The sequence below is a fragment of the Sarcophilus harrisii genome, chromosome 1 (assembly GCF_902635505.1).
Source record: "Sarcophilus harrisii chromosome 1, mSarHar1.11, whole genome shotgun sequence".
Lineage (NCBI taxonomy): Eukaryota > Metazoa > Chordata > Mammalia > Dasyuromorphia > Dasyuridae > Sarcophilus > Sarcophilus harrisii.
In genome coordinates, this window is record NC_045426.1 from 13,746,260 (window position 1) to 13,761,675 (window position 15,416).

Consider the following 15,416-nt stretch of genomic DNA (forward strand, 5'->3'; position numbering starts at 1 on the left):
AGCTCAGAGAAAGGAGAGAAGGTTTGGAGGGGTCAGAGAAGATGGGCTGATTTACAAAGGACATGGGTCTGAGTTGGGCTTTGAAGGGTGGGTAGAGTTAGGTAACTGGGCAGAAAGGGAGATTGGATTTGTACAATGAAGGATCATGAATTCCAGACCGAGAATGGGGACGTTAGCCACTGAAGGCTCTGGAGCCAAGGGGATGGATGTGGTCAGGGCTTTGTTTTGGGAAGGTCTAATCACTGGTCACTCACTCCTCAAGGCCTTAGAGCCTTAGAGAAAGTGATCCTCAGTTTCCCCTTCTGTAAAGTGAGGTTTTACAGCTCCCTTGGTCTCCCTCCCACCCTACTTGGGATGGTGATGAGTGTCAAATGAGATGCTTGCAGGGGCGCTTTGAAATGAGATCTGACCGAGCGATGAGGAGGATGCTGCTGGCTGGCGCCTGGGGAGCGATGGGGCCTCCCTCTGAAGTGTTGCCATCCAAGCCTAGCTCCGAGCTTCCAGCCATGCTTGTGGCCCCCCGAGTGCCAGCCAGGCTGTTTCGAGAGCCCTGCTATTTCCTGCTGGAGGCCGTCAGCACTAGCCACTCAGTGCTTGGCCCAGGCTGGGCAGCAGGTGCGGTAGGTGTATTATTCCATCCCTGATGCCTCCCGGCAGCTGCTTCCCTCACTGAAGGAGGGCCGAAGGCAAGCAGGGTCGCCCGACTGTGGCCTCCCTCCTCCCACCGGGCAGGCAGAGTTTCCCTGCTCCCAATCCAGAGAGGAGACCCATCACTGCCGCAAAACTAGGTCTTTCCACGATACCAAGCTAGTTTCTTCTGTCTTCTGAACAAAGTTATGAGCAGTCCATCTTGGACCCTTCCCTGAATGTCAGAAAAGGCACCTCCCACCCCAAGAGGAGAGGAAGCCCCTTGGCCAATCCCTCTACCCCACTGGTGATGGTGATCACGTGCCCTCTATTAACCCACAAACAAATGCCCATAATTCCTGCTTCTTCACTCACTCAGAACCCAAAGGCACCCAGTGAGAAAAGTAGGGCCTTGGCGGCCACGCGACAGGTCAGCCCCACTTCTGGTTTAGAGCAAACTGATCTGCCAGCTTCTTGGCAAAAAGCTCCTGGAATTCTGCGGGCACTCCTGTACCGTCTGCCGGGAACAGGGCAGAGCTTCTGGGTGCCAACAGAAAGCGAGAAGTCCGCTGTTCCATCGGCTTTTTGTTCACTGTACCAAAACATCAATGCTCATTGAATATGTGGTCCAGACCTTCTTCACAGATGTCAGTCAACAATTGATATAGTAAGCCTTTGATATTTTAATAGCAAAAATACTTTGATATATTAAGTCTTTGTTAACTTATTAATAGTGATTCATTAGCATCATTCTTTTAGCAATCATGTTTATTAACATAGTGTAGAGGGCAGAACTTTGGAGAAGTATATTTCTCCAAAGTTCCGCCCTCTACAACATAGTATGCATTTATTAAGCACCTACTATATGCCTGGCACTGTGGCTATAAAGAAAGGCAAAAGACCTCCCTTCTTTCAAGGAGTTCACATTCTAATGGGGAAGAGAACATGCAAACAATTACATCCACGTGAGATATAGTCGGTATAAATGGCAGACAACCTCAGAGCAAAGGCACCGGCGGTGGGGTCGACTGGGAAAGGCCTGCAGAAGGTGGGAGGTGGGTTGAATATTGAAGGAAGCCTGTGGGCAGGGATGAGGAGGGAGCATGTGCCGGGCATGGGGAGCAGGTGCAGAGGCAGGAGAAGTGTCCTCCCCCACAAGGCAAGAAGGCCATTGGTACTGGACCAGACAGTGCACAGGTGGAAGTAAAATAAGAAGACAGAAGAGTCAAGAAGGGACTTAAAAGCCAAATGGAGGATTTTTCTATTTGATTCAGGAGGTCCTGGGGAATTTATTCCCTCTCTAAACTGAAAGCCCTCTACTCTACATTAGTGATTGCTCCCCATGTCACTTGGTAGGGCTACCATCCAGGTCTTTATATACATTGCTGACAAAAATAGTGAACAGAAAGAGGGCAGGGATGCTCCCTAGGGCCTCCTCCCAAGAGGGCCACTGGATTGATCACAATCCATTGCTCACTACTCTCTGGGTCTGGTTTTCTCTTCCACCATCTTGTCATCCAGGCCACAAGCGTCCGTGTTGACCACAAGGTGGATAGCATGAGAAAGTTCCTCCAATATTTCCTGAAATCCATGACTGTTGTGTCTGGGACCTTCCTCTGAAGGAAGGTTTGCCTGCTTCATTTGGTCTGGGCCTATGACTTCATTGATCCAGAAAATCCATAAATGGCAAAACTTCCCCTGCTGTTCTTAAAACGTAGGGGAACTGAGAGATGAAGTGACCTTCCCAGAATCCCATGGGCGAGGAGGGTTTGAATTCAGATCCCTAGACTGGCTGCCATGTCGCTTCTCACTATCCTAGCTCTTTCAAAAAAGGAAGTATTCAGAATTTTTTTTTTGCTAAGGCAATTGGGGTTAAATGACTTGTCCAGCATCACACAGCTAGGAAGTGTTAAGTATCTGAGACCAGATTTGAACTCGGGTCCTCCTGATGAGAACCTCATTTCTGATGAGCCCTTGCTGAGTGTCCATCAATGCCTTTTGCCCCTTCCCATGTCCCAGAATATTCCTAGGAATTGGAGTGAACCTTCACAGGAAGCCTGTCTCAGAAGAAATGTGCAGGCCTAAAGGCAGTTAGCACATCACCTTCCCTTGCAAGGGGCTTTGTTCTTTCACTAGAGTAACCCTCCCTGCCTGCCTTTGACAACTGTTCTCTGCCAGGGTCCCCAACGAACAAGGGTAAGGAGATTGCAGTGTGTCCTGGGGAAGCACAGAAGCATTCAGGGGAAGGGGCTCAGACTGGAGAGGTGACATGGGATTGGCAGGAGCAATGGCAAGATTAATGAGGGCTGATGACAATCATTAGGAAGTGACAAAATTGAGTCCCAAACTGGTGCCATGGAAATGGAAAGGAGAAACTTCATTTTGGGGGAGTGATGTCCTTCTTTAAAACCAAAAGTACAACAAAAAAGCATAAAATGTGGGTACGGCACAAAGTCTGGCCCTCAGCTGAGAGAGAACTAATTAACAGGAGGAGTCAGCTGGATCTGGTTTTATCTGGTTAAGGTCAGATGTTCTGAGTCATCCCTGTGTCAATAGAAGAACACGGAAGGACCGGCGCTGCCATAAAATGAAACCCTTTCCAAAGGATGGCTTGTTGTGCAGCCCCAGCAAGCAGACTGGCTCAAGGAGGAAGGGGTGAGAGGAGAGTCAGAGAACAGCATTAGAGGATGGGAGGAGGGCCAGGCCATCCCCAGAGATCAAGATGATGGGAGGAGCCCGTGGGCGGAAAGATGCCGAGTTCCGTCTGAAGAAGCAACATGGCAGCTGTGGAAGCTATGGGAAGTGGCTTGGGGTGGGAAGGCCCCATCCATAAGGTGGCCCCGCTGCTTTGGACCCCACTGCTGTACCTAGGAGCCTCCATCATCTTGTCTCTCAATGTAGCTAATAATCCCCCCGCCCCCCCCCACCTCCTGGGTTATTTTGAGGCTGCAGTGAGATAATGTAGGTAAAGTGCTTAGCGCACGCTGGAAACGCCACGTAGGATTAGGCTGAGTTTGAGCATATTCTGGGAAAAGGAGCTGACAGTTGGCCGTGTTGCTCAGAGCTGCCGCGGATGGAGGCGGGCTCTGCCTCTGAGCTGCCCCAGTTGCTCTCTCCCCTTTTCCTCGCAGTCCGTTCCGTTGGGAGCTCCCTGGCGGGCAGCGATTGGTCTGTTGCTCCTTCTGTCCCCAGGGCTTCCTCAGCACAGTGCCCGGCACAAAGTGGGCGCTCAATCTGTGCTACCTGGTTGACCCTTGCTTCCCCCACCTGCTACATTACCTGTTCCAACTCCTCTTGGGGACATGGCTCTCGGTAGTGAGAGTAAGAAGACAGGCTTCTGCGCCAGAAACCAGGGCCTCCATTAGACAGGGCACACTGAAGGAGGCAGCCTCCCCTCACGCCAGGACTCCAGCTTCTTCCTAACCCCCCACCCCACAAAGTGCTGCTTCTTTGCTCTTTGGGGCTGAATTTTATCATGTAGCGAGGAATCTTCCTGATGTGGAGGAGCCAACATAAGGGCCTCGAGGCCAGGAACTGCTTTGATTTTGTATTAGCGTCCTCAGCTCTTGGCACAGTACCTGCTGCACAGTAGGCACTAAATACTTGTGTATTTACATTCACACAAACACACACACTTAGACACACACACACAAACACTCACACACTCACACTCACACACACTCATACACACACACACACACACACACACACACCATTGGACTTGTCAATTGGGAAGTTGAGCAGCAGATCTTGAGGTCACGGATACTTAAACCATTTGGAATTTTAAGTGACGACATCAGGTTAAATTGTGCACCCTGTCAGATGGTGTCAGCCTTTCCCACTTCCCTTACCCTCACATCCAGGTTTAAGGCCAAGGGTTAAAAATAAGACTCCCTCCCAATAAGACAGGAGGTGTTAGAGATGACATTATCTTATCTTCTCAACCTGTTATTTTTAACACTTGGGACCTGAGTCTGGACAGCTGCTTGCCTCCCTCCTCCATCTCCTCTCCTTTCTTCCCATTCCTTCCTCTCTTCTCCCCTTAGCCTAGGCTGGGCTGGAGGGGAGAACTGTCTTGCCCACTCTCATCGGGGCCATTTATGTCACTGAGGGTGTATTGGGCATCCGTTTCGTTGGGTACTCTGCCAGCCCTTGCAGAGGGATACAAGAATGTAATGTGGGGGAAGGAGGACTGGGTTGTGAGTTAGAAAGCATGGGTTTGAATCCTGACTCCATCTCTAGCTTCCCATGGGATTGTGGACAAATCATTTAGCCTTTCTTTGACGTAGGGAAAAATTAATTGTAATAAGCTGCCGTAATGAACAGAATCAAAAGAGAACCCTAGTGAAGGATCAGGCTTCACGACTCCCATTCAGCTTCCCCACCCCTACCCTCTGGTACTTCCATATTCTCTAGGGATACCATCTTGCTGTGGACTAAATATGTAGCCACCGAGGGCCATGTTTGGTAACTGAACCAGGGCTGCTTCTTCCATCATGGACATTCTCCCAGAGCCCAGCCATCCACATTGAGTCTTTGCAAAGAAAGGAGGACCATGGGAGATTCAGTATGTCCCAAAAACTCAGTTCATTTTCTTTTCCCCAAAGCCCTCCCTCTTCCAAACTTCCTTCTTACTGTCAAGGCCACTTCTTGGTCACCCAGGCCCACAATCTAGGTATCATCCTCTCAGTTCCTCACCCACCCACACACGTTGTAGTTCAGCCTAGGGCCTCCCTTCATGATAGCTCTCGTATCCACCCCGTTGTCTCCTCTGACACTGCGTCCCTCTCTCTCTCCCCCTGCCTCAGGCTTCCATCTCTTCACCTAAACATTGTACGGCTACTAGTGGGGCTCTGGGTCTCAAGTCTCTCTCCACTCCAGTCCATTCCACACTCAGTCATCGGGAGACTGGTGACCTTGCTCAGCCCTCCCTCACTTAAATCCAGATCATTTGCAAGTCAGGAGATGTCCTACCTGAGGTCATGGTCCTCTTCAAGAATGAAGGACAAACAACCTGTGAATAGCACTAGCTGCTCCACTGGGGACTCAACTGGCCAGCTCTAATTAAGCAACACAGCTCCCTCCTTCCATCCTTTCTCCACACCTTTCCTTCCTTTCTTCCATCCCTCCCTCTTTTCTCTCCTTCCTCTCCCTCCGTCCGCATAGGGAACCATACCCTTCCCTGCAGGTGCTCTGCTCAAAGGAATATAAATTTTGAGCACTGAAACCTAGCAAGATATTTTGGGGTTTGTGGACTAGATTTCTCTCTTATTATAGATTATGCTTTACATCCAACTCACTCTGGCTCTCATTGATTGATCAACAATGGGTCCCAACCTTACTTGGTCATTGTTTGGGTTTTGATGACTCAGAGTGAGTATAAATAGCAATTGTTTCTGTTTTGGTGAGAAACTCGAAGGATCTTTTCCTCCCAGATTGATTTTTTTTTGACTAGGTAAAGTCATTTTTGGCCTCATTTTTATCTAGCCTTAATCACTGAATGGGTGTTGCCTCAGACACACTGAGACTTAGGAAAGACCTTAGCCCAAAAAAAGTCACTGTCTCCCCCTGAATTTCATCCTGCTCTAGATCTTGTCACTGGAGCCACGTGACTCCAGAGGTGGGAATGAGGCTGCTCACTTTGCCCAGCCCTCCCTCACTTAAATTCCATTCACTTGCAAGTCATGACATCTCCTTCCTGATGTCATGGTCCTCTTTGAGAACAAAGGGCAAGCAACGTGTGGCTGTCAAAGTGATCTTCCTGAGTACAGGTCTAATGATTTCTCTCTGTCTCTCTCAATGCTTCTTCCTGTCTCTGTCTATCTCTCTGTCTCTCTCTGGTCTCTCTGTCTGTCTGTCTCTGTATCTCTCAATGTCTCTTCCTGCTCTGTGTCTTTATCTTTCATTCTCTCTGGTCTCTCTCTTTGTCTCTGTCTGTCTCTGTCTCTATTCCTCTGTCTTTGATGTCTGCTGTCTCTTTCTGTCTGTCTCTGTCTGTTTCTGTCTCTCTGTGTCTGTCTCTGTCTCTGTCTCTCTCTGTCTCTCTCTCTCTCTCTCTCTCTCTCTCTCTCTCTCTCTCTCTCTCTCTCTCTCTCACACACACACACACACACACACCCCCTTCCATGTCTTCCCCTCTACTCAGTAAATTCCAATCTTTCCTGTCACCTCCAGAATCACAGATAAAATCCTGTTAGTCTTTTAAAAACTCTGCACGACCTGTCCCCTCCTACCTTTCCTGTCTTCGTACATCTCATTCCCCTTCAAGTACTCTGCAGTCCAGCAACACTAGCCTCCGAGGGGTCCTTCCCACAGACAAGCTTTCTCCCATTTCCAGGCATCTTCTCAGACTGTGCCCCCTGCCTGGGTCTCTCCCCTTCCACATTTGTGTCTCCTGGATCCCTTCAAATTTCAGTCAAAATTCTCCACTCTGCACTAAGCCTTTTCCAATCCCCCTCAACGCCGATGCCTTCCCTCTGAGATTATCTCCCACTTAGCCTTTGTCTAACTTGTACACACACAGATGTCTGCGTGTTGTCTCCCCATTTCCACTTGGCTTTGCACCCCACTGCTTGGCACCATGCCCAGCACATAGTAGGCACTAAATGCCTCTTGACTGACTGAACAGTTGCAGAAGGGAGACATCTTGTCCCTGACACCAAACAAGGCAACAATGAGGGATTTGCTCCCGGACAAAATGGTCCTCCTGGAGCCCAAGGGTCTTGGGCCTGCCAGAAACGTCAAACAGAATAAGGTGAAAGCTAGATCCCTGTCCCTGGTGGGCAGAGATCACAGTTACGATGAGCCGGCCAATGAAAAAAGCCCGGCTGTTCACCCGCCAGGAATTTGGACCCCGGAGATTCCAGAAATTCAAACCGTTGGACGCTGAGGATTCCAGGGATTCGGGCCCCAGGAAATTGAATCCTAAAGAACTGAAGCCAATGATATCAGGTCGCAGGAATTCCAGGAAATCGTATTGGGTAAATGATCTCAGGGAATCAGACACTGGAGAGGCCAGAGATTCAGGCTGTGGGAAATCAGATCCCAGTCATGTCAAAGATTTAGGCCGGGGATAATCAGACCTCAGAGATGCCAGGGATTCGAAGCCTGGAGAATTAGCTCCGGATGAATCCGTTTGATGAGGGCAGAGGGCTACTGGATAGACAGATGAGATTCCACGTTTCCAAAAAAGGGAGCCGGGGGATGAAAACTTCCAACTTACAGCTTAGGACAAGCTGAAGCCTATTTAAAAGGGTTGTTTGGGATTGTTTAGAAAGGGAAGCAGAGGCTATTGCGACTTTATCCAAACCCAGCTGTCTCTTTCCTTTTCTGTCAGGGTTACAGACTGAATGGGGAACTGCCATAGGGACACTTTCCCTAGATTTTAGCCAATTCTTTGTCTTATTCTCTCATTATTCTTTTGGGGAAAAATTGGTGAAATGGGGTTTGGAGGCAGTAAAATTAGATAGATTCAGAACGGAACAAGGGCCTGGTCTCACAGAGGATCATTTAAGGTGTAATGTCAGCTTAGAAAGACCCAGGGATCTGTCCTTGGCCTGTGTGTTCACATTGTTAATGGCGACTTAGAGGAAGGGATGGATGGTTGCCCCCTAAGCAGCTGGCACTTGCTTGGCGTCTCTAGGTGGAGATACTCAATCATGTTTGTAGAACCAACTAAAGGGTTTGAGGAGCTTGTGTGAACCAGTAAGACGTCACCCAGTAGCCAGCTATCCCCAGAGGAGGTGAGCCTCTAGCTGGACCCCAGAGGCTGTTTCATGCTCGCTTCAGCCTTGGAGCCCTTCCAGCGTGGGAGGATTGGTGGCTTTCTTCTCTGCTGGCACAACTCTGGAGAGCCCTTAGGGTCAAGGGTTAGGGTCAAGCTCCACTTGACAAGGAGGCTCAGAGGAAACCTTCCTTAATATTCTTGGACCTCAGTTTCCTCGTCTGTAAAATGAGGGGATTAGACTAGATGGTCCTACAGGACCCTTCCCGCCACAGACCTATGCTCTATGTATGATCTTTGGGGAATCGCTGAATCTCCAGTTTCCAAACTTTATTTTAAATGAAGAAATGGACCTTTGATCCCATGGTGCTTCAGGAAACCACAGTCCTTGTTGAGCTGAACTTGGGATGACTTAGGTCTCTCGACATCATGGCTGGCAGCAGTTTCTGGAAAGAGATTTGGTGTCTCCATGGCCAGGGGGACTGAGGAGTTTTGCCTCCAAAACACCAGTCTCTTCTGCGCTGGAAATGGCAGGAGAGCAGACCAAAGTCCAGGCCCATTTTGTGAGGCCTTGGGCCTGGGGAGAGTGAGGCGGCCCTGAGGTCCTCGGAGGGGAGCAGATCCTTCACCTGGGGGAAAGAGAGAGACTGGGAAGAGAGTTAAAAAGATGTGACCCATTTGGATTCTGCAGACGATGGGAAGGGTCTGCTCCCCACCAGCAGGTAAGCCGATGTAGAAGTCAGGCCCTGACACCTCCCGCGTGAGGGCCTCCATTTCTAATGCACCAAACATCCAGGCTTATCTCTGCTACTGGCTCACGTTCCCCTTTGGAGGCTTCATTTCCAATCCAACCCACATTGATTAACCATCTTCCGTGTTCTAGACACTGTCCTAGGCACAGGGTCAGACAAAAAATAACAGAATCCTGGCCATCAAGATGATGTTTCTTGCACAATGAAAAGGTGGGAGTCCCGCAAATGGGTAGATTGTCCTTGTAGCCATTTTGTATTTATTTTATATGTCGATCTCCCTGGTAGAGTGTAACTTCCTTGAGGGCAAGGCCTGTTTTGTCATTATTTTTGCATCCCTAGCACCAGGCATATGGTGGGTGCTTTTAAGATGCTAATTAGTTAATTCGAAGACTCATTCAGTTTTTTTATGTACAATGGAGGTCCTTCAGAACCTCAGTTTCCTTATCCGTAAAATGACACAAAAATCCATAAAAGTCCATAAAATGGTCCTACGTGATGCTCCCAGATTCCATCCAGTCTGATTCCCTAGAGCTTCTCTGAAGTGAACTTGCCACCTTCAGAAAGGGTTTGGCAGCCCCTCCGGCCTCGGCTCACCTCTCAGGAGGGCAAGGTAGTCTCCTGGGCTTGTTCCTCACCTGCAGTGGGGGAAGGAGGGAGACAGGAACATGAGGAAAGGCTGGAACACTTTCCTCTCAGCTCCCTTCCAGCCCTGACACTAAGAATCGGTGGCCTGAGACCGGAGCAGTCCATGCTCTGGACTCTGGAGCTCTGGCTGGAGCAGAGTTCTGGGCCTAGCACCAGCCCTGACCTCGCCGTCCCTCTTCTCCCCGCCAGCAGAGACACGACGATGACACGTACTCCGAGGGCAGCACGGCAGACATGACCAACACCGCCGACCTCCTGGAGAAGATCGCCGACCTCGGGGAGGATGTGAAGGACCCTGAGGATTGCTTCACCGAAGGTAAGGCCCCTGTCTCTCCAGCGCGGTGACCCCCCATTGTGTCTGTGCCCTCTCACACATGTGACTGTTGTCCCGCTGGTGTGAGGTGTGCAGAGGTCTGAGGAGAGGCGGTCCCTCAGCCAGTCGGCATTTGCTAAGCACCTACTATGCGCCAAGCACTGAGCTAAGCGCTGGCGTCTGGCTCCATTTCTGTGCGAAGGAACATTTGTCCTAGGTGGGTTTGTGTGACAGCACTGTAGATGTGGAGCGTGACTGTGTGGGAAAGCCTTTGTGTGTAGGGGGAGGTCTTAGATTTGGGGGGCACCATGGGCTCCCCAAGGGATGTGGTCATTCTCAAATGAGATGAAAAACAAGTCCATTGGCTCTCCTGGAGAAAAGGGGCCCCCGTTAAATAATGTAGAAAGGGTTAAAAAGGGCTTCATTTACATAATCTCTTTTGTTATATTTATTGTTATTGTTATATTATTTTATATCACATCATGTCCTGTCAAATCATATCATGTCATGTCATGTTTTATCATGTTATAGCATATTGTATCATATTACATCATATCACATAATATGTTATTATTGTATATTGTATTATATCATAGTGTATTATATTATTATATGATAACACATTGTTATTATTATGAGCAAATGAGATTATGTAAATGGAAATGTTATAAGCAAACGAGAGTATGTAAACGAAGCACTTTTCCCCTTCCTACATCATTTAGCCTGTTAAATTCTAGCTCTGTACGTGTGTGAGCACGTGGACGCGTGGACACACACCCAAAAAGCCTTGGAGAGAATGCCGGACGTGGAGTGACACATCCCAGAATCCCCCCCGCCACGCTGCCCTGGCAGGGCCTGGGTTTGCTCTGGAACGTAGAAATGAGCCTCCAAGGGGCCTGGTGCAGCCCCTGCCCTGTCCCTCCACAGCCCACCCCTCCATTTCCCCCGCTGGGTACGGCTGGAGCCGTGGGTGCTTGGGCCGGCTCCACGATCCGGCTCCGGGGCCATCGCCTTTCTCTCGCCCCCCAGGATGCGTCCGGCGCTGTCCCTGCTGCACGGTGGACACGACACAGTTCCCCGGCAGGGTCTGGTGGAGGCTCCGGAAAACCTGCTACCGCATCGTGGAGCACAGCTGGTTCGAGACCTTCATCATCTTCATGATTTTGCTGAGCAGCGGAGCCCTGGTAACCTTGGGGCAGGGGGCAGTGAGCCCAGGGGGGACACAGATGGGGGGCACCGGTCACCGGCCAGCTCCCAGGCAGACTTAGGGCCCAAGGCCGCTTATCAAAACCCTTGAACAATTTAGTGGAAGGCCCCAAGACGGGCCCCTCAGGGCTCCCGAGAGCACCAATGCCATTCCTTAGGAGACGCCTCATAGTCACTGGTTCTTATCCTGAGCACGCAACAGTGTGAGCTCCCCAGGGTGCCTCGCACCCAGGATCCAGCCAGGAAGGGTCTCAGCCCCTTGGGAAGAATAATCAACAATTCGACCTTTGTGGAAGCCCGGGCTCCCCCGCCCTGGCCGGGGGAGCTCAGACACATGCACAAACAACCAGAGGCAGTGAAGCCTGGTGGAAAGAACTGAGGGTTTGGGTTCAAGTCCCAGTTCTGCCCCTGGGCCTCAGTTTCCCTCATCAGTACCCTGGGGGTGGGGAGAGTAAACAACTTCCTGTTCCAAATGCCTGAGCCTGTGTCTCTCTAGCATTAGACAGTGCTTCTTATTTGCTGAAAGGTTGGAGACCAGTGTGGGTTGGAACAATCCAGGAAGGCTTCTTGGAGGAGATAAGGCTTGATCCGAGTCTCAAAGGGCGGGCAGGGTTTGGATCATAATCCGAATTTACTTCAGGCTCAGCTGGAAGCTCTGGTTTTCCACCAGCCAGAGGGGACAGGACTGCCCTGGACCAGAGGCTGGGGGCCCATCAGGGCCAGTGCTCCTGTGCCTGCAGACCTGGCCATTCGGTTTGACTTGTGTAGACAGACAGGCTGCACATCCTGCCCCATCCAAAGGCAAAAGGCCCGGTGAAGGCAGCGACAGGCTTCTGGCTGTCCCGATGGCACGAGGCCGGGGACCATCAGCCGCTCCTTCCTCAGGCCCCCGGCCCCACACTGGCCGGTCCCTTCCCCAGGCTGTTGGCCCCATGCCAGCCGGTCCTTCCTCCGGCCCTGGGTCATCCCCAGTCCTTCCTCCGGCCATAGGCCCCCATAGTGCCACACTTGGCTTAAAGCGCTTTTGTTTATCCCTGTTTATAAAAACAAAACTACTTAGCATATTGCGGAAGCAGCCCACTCTGTGGAGCAGGAGAGTGTGTCTTGGCTGCGAACAGGAGACAGACGGCAGATACAAAGGCGGTCACATACCCAGAGAAGGAGGCGTTGTGGGCCGTGGGGGGGTGGGCTGGTGGGCCAGGGTGGCAGCTGCCTCCGTGTGGGAGACCCTGCTGTGACCAGGGGGCTTTGGGACCCCCTCCAGATCTAAAGCTGCAGCCATGAAGCGACTTTATCCTCCTGAGCCTCAGTTTACTCATCTGTAAAAAGATGGTCCCTTGTGGGGTTTGCATTGCAGAGCCAAGGTTAGGGGAGAAGCTTCTGGCTGCAGATCCCCCCCCCTCGGGGCCTGCCTCCAGTCCTAGTGCTCAGCGGCCTCCCAACCACGCAGGTGTCCTGTGGGCCACGCTTGTGGCTGCCCTGAGAGAGCCATTCCCTTCTCACACTGCGAGCAGGAACAATCTGCCTTAACCCAAAGAGCCCCAATAGCATTCCGCCCATGACCAAAGCAACATGGCTTCCACTGGGCCTGGGACTCCGATGGGCACCCATGGAACATCTGGGACAATGCCTTAAGCGATGGGATAGGGATCTCTTAAAATCAGCCTCCCCACTCTGTGCCAGGTGCTGTGCCAGGCCCTGGAGATACAACAACTGAAAGTGCATAGTGCCTGCCCCCAAGGGGCTCCCAGGCTGTCCCTGTAGCATGTGGGCAGGCGAGGACATAAACAGTGATCTAGGCTGGCGTGAGCCCCTCATCACCGGAGGGATCGTCACCTCAGAAGGTCTAGGAGAAAGCCAAGGAGCGGCTCTTGGCAGAGGGAGGGTAAAACTTGGTTTAGGATTGGGGAGAGACTGTAAAGACGTGGAAGTGAAATCCACCTTAAATCTTAGAATTAAGTCAGAAGAGCCATTAGAAATCAAACAAATCCAACTGTACCCCGGTCACCCCCAAAGCAAAGAGTCACATCCCTTCCACATCCCTGCAGGCTGGCCGTTCGGCCGCTACTTGGCCTTACTCGCTGATGGGGGGTCACTCCCTCACAAGGCAGCCCAGGGTCAGAAAGCTCTCCCTTGCCCTCCCTCGGCCGACCCGTCAACGTGTGTCCGGTTCGCTTCTCAGGCCTTTGAAGACATCTACCTAGAGGAGCGCAAGACCATCAAAGTCCTTCTGGAGTACGCCGACAAGATGTTCACGTACATCTTCGTGCTGGAGATGCTGCTCAAGTGGGTGGCCTACGGCTTCAAGAAGTACTTCACCAACGCTTGGTGCTGGCTGGACTTCCTCATCGTGGACGTGAGTGTGGGCCGGGCGCCCAGGGGGGGTAGAGGAAAGAGGGAGGGGAGTGTCCCAGGAGGCCTGGGGGGAAGGGAGCAGAAGCCACAGCTGAGCTGGCTCCAGAGAGACCGCTCCTCCCCAGAGTGAGCCAGGTAGGCTGCAGAACGGCACCGAAGCAGAGATCCGGGCCAGAGCCTGAATCTTGTCTGCAACATCCCTGACGGGGGCCCCCAGACTCCTCTTAAGGACCCCCAGGGAGGCTTTGGGGGAACCTCCCAGGAAACATTCCACTTCACACCATCTCTTGTAGTGGGGGAACTTTGGACTTAGATGGAGCCAAAATCTCTGGCCTGCCAGAGGGGGTGGGGGATGAAGGCAAATCTGGTTCTGCTTCCTGGTCATAGCCTTCCTATTTTATGCCCCTAAGATGGAGCAGTCAAGTGGTACAGTGTGTAGGGTGTCTGGAGCGGACTAGCCAAAGGACCCTAGCCAAGTCCTTTCAACTGTTTGCCTCCTTTCCTCATCTGTTAAATTGGGATGATAATAACACCCACTTCCCAGAGTGATAGTGAGGATCAATCCAGATAATAATGATAAAGGACTTAGCACAGCTTGGCGCATAGTAGGTGCTATGTGATTGTCGGCTGTGATGAGGTTAATGATGTGAGGAGAGCAACTGTGTGCCCTCCCAGCCCAGGCTCAATGTCTCCAGTCTCTCTAACCTTTCCTCACGTGGCCCAATTCATGGGTGCCGGTTTCTCCATGTCCCTACTGAGAGAGGGGAACCCAGACTGGAAATAGGGTCAGTGAGGGGTCTGACTGATCAGAGTGCCGGGGAACACCCTCCGAAGAGCCCATCCAAGCCGTGCCCCAAAGGTACAGCTCCTGCTGTCTTCCTAGTGGGCCCAGGGGCATCCTCTGTCTCTAGCGTGCCAAGCTGTGACGCAGTGTGCAGAGCCCTGAATTTGGCCTCAGATGACCCAAGTTCAAATCCTAACTGATTACTACCTGGATGGCTTTCAGAAAGTCAACGCAATCTCCCCATGCCTCAATTCTCTCATCAGAAAAATGAGGAAGTGAACTAGATAATTTCTATAGGTCTGTAATTCTTCTTCTTCTTTTTTTTTTTTTTTTGGCTGAAGAAATTGGGGTTAAGTGACTTATCCAGGGTCACACATCTAGGAAATGTTAATTTTCTGATTTGAACTCAGGTCCCCCTGACTTCGGGATAGTGCTCTATCCACTGCACCACCCAGCAGCCTCAGGTCTATAATTCTGTGACCCTACTCTGCTCATCTGCCAACTTAAGCCAGAAAGTACTCTTTGTCCCTGGAAGAACACCTGCTTTGGGGGGATTGGAGGAGGGAAAGGGATGAGGGATAGGAGGAGAAAGAATAGGGACTGATGGGATGAGGAGGAGGCGATAGGAGGAAATGAGGAATGGGAAGGATAGAATGGGATGCAATAGGAGAAGAAGGAAGGGGTGAAAGATAAAGGGAGGGATGGGGGATGGGAAAGGAAGGGATGGGATGGGATGGGATATAATGGGAGGAGATAGGAGGATGGAAGGGAAAGGAAGGGGAGAAGAGGGGATAGAAGTGGAAGGAAAGAGATGAGAGGGGAGGGAAGGGAAGAAGGGGATGGGGGATGGGAGGGATGAGATAGGATACAATAGGAGGAGAGGGGAGCGATGGAAGGGAAGGGAAGGTCTGTTGTCAGGAGACAGTTACTTGACATTGTGGGTAGAGAGCGATGCTTTCTATGTCCCATACCCAGACACACACTGGACTCCATGCACTTAGGGAGAGAAGG

At 51.2% G+C, this 15,416-nt stretch overlaps 1 protein-coding gene across 2 annotated transcripts in view; it reads left to right on the forward strand.

Annotated features, from left to right (window-relative positions):
* LOC100925158 (sodium channel protein type 5 subunit alpha) overlaps window positions 1–15,416 on the forward strand; it is a 124,939-nt gene that overhangs the window by 84,699 nt on the left and 24,824 nt on the right. The window contains exons 17-19 of one of the 2 annotated variants that reach the window (XM_031952487.1): window positions 9,937–10,063; window positions 11,090–11,244; window positions 13,449–13,622. In XM_031952487.1, coding sequence (XP_031808347.1) covers window positions 9,937–10,063; window positions 11,090–11,244; window positions 13,449–13,622 — 456 coding nt within the window. The remainder of the gene's footprint in view (window positions 1–9,936; window positions 10,064–11,089; window positions 11,245–13,448; window positions 13,623–15,416) is intronic. The other variant, XM_031952494.1, reaches the window with a different exon arrangement.